General features: G+C 57.0%; 1 protein-coding gene across 4 annotated transcripts in view; it reads right to left on the bottom strand.

The window, feature by feature from the left end:
- Positions 1–1,028, bottom strand: part of SHF (Src homology 2 domain containing F) — an 18,022-nt gene extending 16,994 nt beyond the window's left edge. For 2 of the 4 annotated variants that reach the window (XM_014548771.1, XM_014548768.1), the window contains exon 1: positions 889–913. Coding sequence is in view for 2 of the 4 variants with exons in the window: in XM_014548773.1 (XP_014404259.1) it covers positions 889–990 (102 nt within the window). In the remaining 2 variants the exon portion in view is untranslated. Of the gene's footprint in view, positions 1–888 lie in introns of all 4 variants that reach the window. The other 2 variants (XM_014548773.1, XM_014548772.1) reach the window with 2 other exon arrangements.
- Between the last annotated feature and the right edge of the window lie 2,056 nt (positions 1,029–3,084).

Genomic DNA, 3,084 nt, shown 5'->3' with positions numbered 1-3,084 from the left:
CTCACACACACACACACACACACACACACACACACACACGCATATCTTGGCATGATGGAGGCAAAGGACACACTGTGCAGATGGTCACAGACAGCTCAAAGCTTCATCCAATCAGGGCCCCTTTCCCACCCCATCTCCCTTTCCTAGACCAGGTTTTTCCTGTTGAAGGTCTGAGACAAGGGAGCAAAGCATGGGCAGGCCTGGCTCTCTAACCCCTCTGTCAGAGCACGGCCTGGCGGCCAGAAAGGGTCCAACACACCAAGCGGGAGCTCTTTTTCAGCCAGATGGCGAGTCCCTGCCTCCCCATCCCATGCAGGGCTCGGCTCCTGCTGCTCCCATGCCTGTCCTGCCAGGCCTGCCCAGATGGCCACCCTGGTACCCTGCCAACTGCAGCAGTAGGTCTCAGGGTGGGCCAACAGCCAAAGCCCTGCCTGGGGAGAAAGCTAATGGTCCTGAGCCCCTTGGGCCTCTCAGGGTCCTATCCAAGTCCCCATTCTCTCCTACCCCATAGTCACTGAACTCATTTCCCCTCAATCTCTCTGGCTCATCACAGAGGCATTTCCACCCATTTCATCAAACCTCACAAACCAGCCCCTTTCACAGGGTTCTGACCCACCCAGCACCAGTCACTGGGCTCTCTGAGGAAATTGACCAGCCCAAGGTACATCCAGTGCCTACCTCACCTCAGCAAGTGACCCAAAAGCAACAAGCCAAGAGGATCTGCAGGGCTGAGAGGAGGGAGAACAGAGAATAGGGATAAAACAGCCACAGAATGGAAAAACTGGCTCAGTAATGCCTCAAGAGCCACAGCCAGCTCACTGTTCAGGGGCAGAGTGAGCTCTGTAGGCATGTGCTGACACTTGGATTTAGGGTAAGGGGTTCAGGTACCTCGTCAGGGCTCTTCCTAAGGGAAGACTCTGGGGCCCCCAAAACAGCTCCTAAAGGGGTGGAGCTGCTCTCTCGAAATGGTGGGAAGTCCCAGGTCAGCATCCCTGCCCCTGGGCCATCTTGGATGGCATCCTGGTTCCTTCTCATCACACCTGATAAAGAAACCCCTGATTGTGTGGTTCCCAGGATATCCTGCTGGATTTCATTCCTGTCCCTGCAGCCAACAAACAAAGGAGTCAGACACCTCTTGGCCCCCAAGGGCTGAACAGCCCACAGATCACAGAGCTGACCCAGGGTGAGGCATGGCCCTCAGTGAGAGGAGGCTGCAGGTCTCTGAATGGTTGTGTGGGCACAGCTCCTTCACTGTGGGGTCTTTGTGGCGAAATGTACAAGGGGGGTCTCTGACCTTGGGCCACCCCGGCAATGGACAGTCATCATTCGGGATGAATTTATGCACCCTTCTTTATGCCAAAAATGGTGTCCATCACTTGGAAGACACAGACTTTAGGAGAACATGGTCCTTGTCCTGGAGGAGCCCACAGCTTGGTGAGAAGGCTGTTAAAGCATTCTAGGAGGAAGAGGGCCAGGAACAGCTCAGGCCCATGTGCGAATGGGTGTGGACAAGGAGGAGGAGACTATTGGTCAATCGTAAAAACAAGCCCGGCTGGTGTGGCTCAGTGATTGAGCATGGACCCATGAACCAGGAGGTCACGGTTCCATTCTTGGTCAGGGCTCTATCCCCAGTAGGGGGCATGCAGGAGGCAGCCAATCAATTTTCCCTTACCATTGATGTTTCCATCTCTCTCTCCCTCTCTCTCTCTCTCTAAAATCAACAAAAACATTTTTCAAAAATAGTAAAAACAAGGCCTAATGCTCTCTGTGCCTTACTCCACCACCATCACATCACCGATAGCCGGGGACAATCAGGAAAAAGAGAAGACTAGGTCAGGACATGTGAAGAAAGCACAGCCTCCTTCTGCAAGCTAAGGATCCTAACTCAGGATGGGCAGCCATGCCCCATGGCAGGAACTAGGGAAAAAAATAATTCGCATTCCTGAGGCTTCTGCTCTGACCCTGACACATCTCTCTTGCCCAGGAAATCAGGCAGAACGGCGCTCTCTCAGCTGAAAGCCTCCACCCTGGAGCCAGTGGATTCGGACAGCAATTTGCTCTCCGATCCAATAAAACTGTTCTCTGAGGAGGAGGAGGGGGGAACAAGCCCCAGAGCTGAGCTCCCAGGGGAGAGTGAAGAGGGACCACAGAGCCAGAGCGGCCCAGACCGTCATAAAATTTAGGGCCAGAGGGATCTGGGGATGGCTTTCTGCTGTCAAGGAGGGTAAGTCAAACTGCGGTTGGGCGTGGGGTGGCTTCTCCACCAGGGCCTGCCGAGGCACAGCGGGTGTTCTCTGGAACAGGGGGCACCCGGCTCTCCTCTCCATCCCAAGCTTGCAGATCCATAAAAGGCTCTCGCCACCCTCAGAATGGACAGAGGGAGGGAGAGGCCAAGAGGAGAAGGAGAGTGGTCTCAGCTGGTCAGCCCCTTCTGGGCAACAGGTTCTGAGCACTGGCTGTCCCCACACCTGGGGGGACAGGGGAAGGAGTGTAGGGTGGGCCTGCCCGAGCCTCAGTGGTCAGCATCCTCAGCGCAGAGCTCGCACTGCCCGTCTGGTTTCCCGAGAACAACAGTCCACCCAGCTCCAGTCCGACTGGGTGAGGCAAAGGCCAGCTCTTGCTGTGTCCACAGGGAGAAACCCCAGCCGTCCCCTCCTTCCCGGGGCTCCAGCACCTGCAAGGATGCTCGGGCTACCAGAGGAGGAGGAGGAGGAGGAGGAGGAGTGGAGCTTTGTGCTGGTTCTGCCCTGGTGGGAGGGGTCAGAGATCAAAGGGCAGTGAGCTGCTGCTCCCCGTGGGCAGAAAGGCCAATAAGGGGGGTGAGGGGAACGCAAATCCCGTTAGAAAAAGGCCGGTCGGCTGGTTAGGTTCCCGGGGGCTGAGACGAGGAGATCAGAGCCCCAGAGGGGGAGGGTCACCGAGTCCTGGGGCGATCAGAGGGGAGAGAGGCAGAGTTTGGGGCCCGCGCCCAGAGGAGTCGGTCGAGAACTGGAACAAAGGTGGCTGAAGGCTCCGGGCCCCCGGGGTCCGTCAGGAGCCGTGACACCGAGGGGCCGGCGGCCAGGCCACCTTTGTCCCCCTCCC

This window comes from Myotis brandtii, unplaced genomic scaffold (assembly GCF_000412655.1).
Source record: "Myotis brandtii unplaced genomic scaffold, ASM41265v1 scaffold521, whole genome shotgun sequence".
Classification (NCBI taxonomy): Eukaryota; Metazoa; Chordata; class Mammalia; order Chiroptera; family Vespertilionidae; genus Myotis; species Myotis brandtii.
This window is presented reverse-complemented; position numbering and strand designations above follow the sequence as displayed.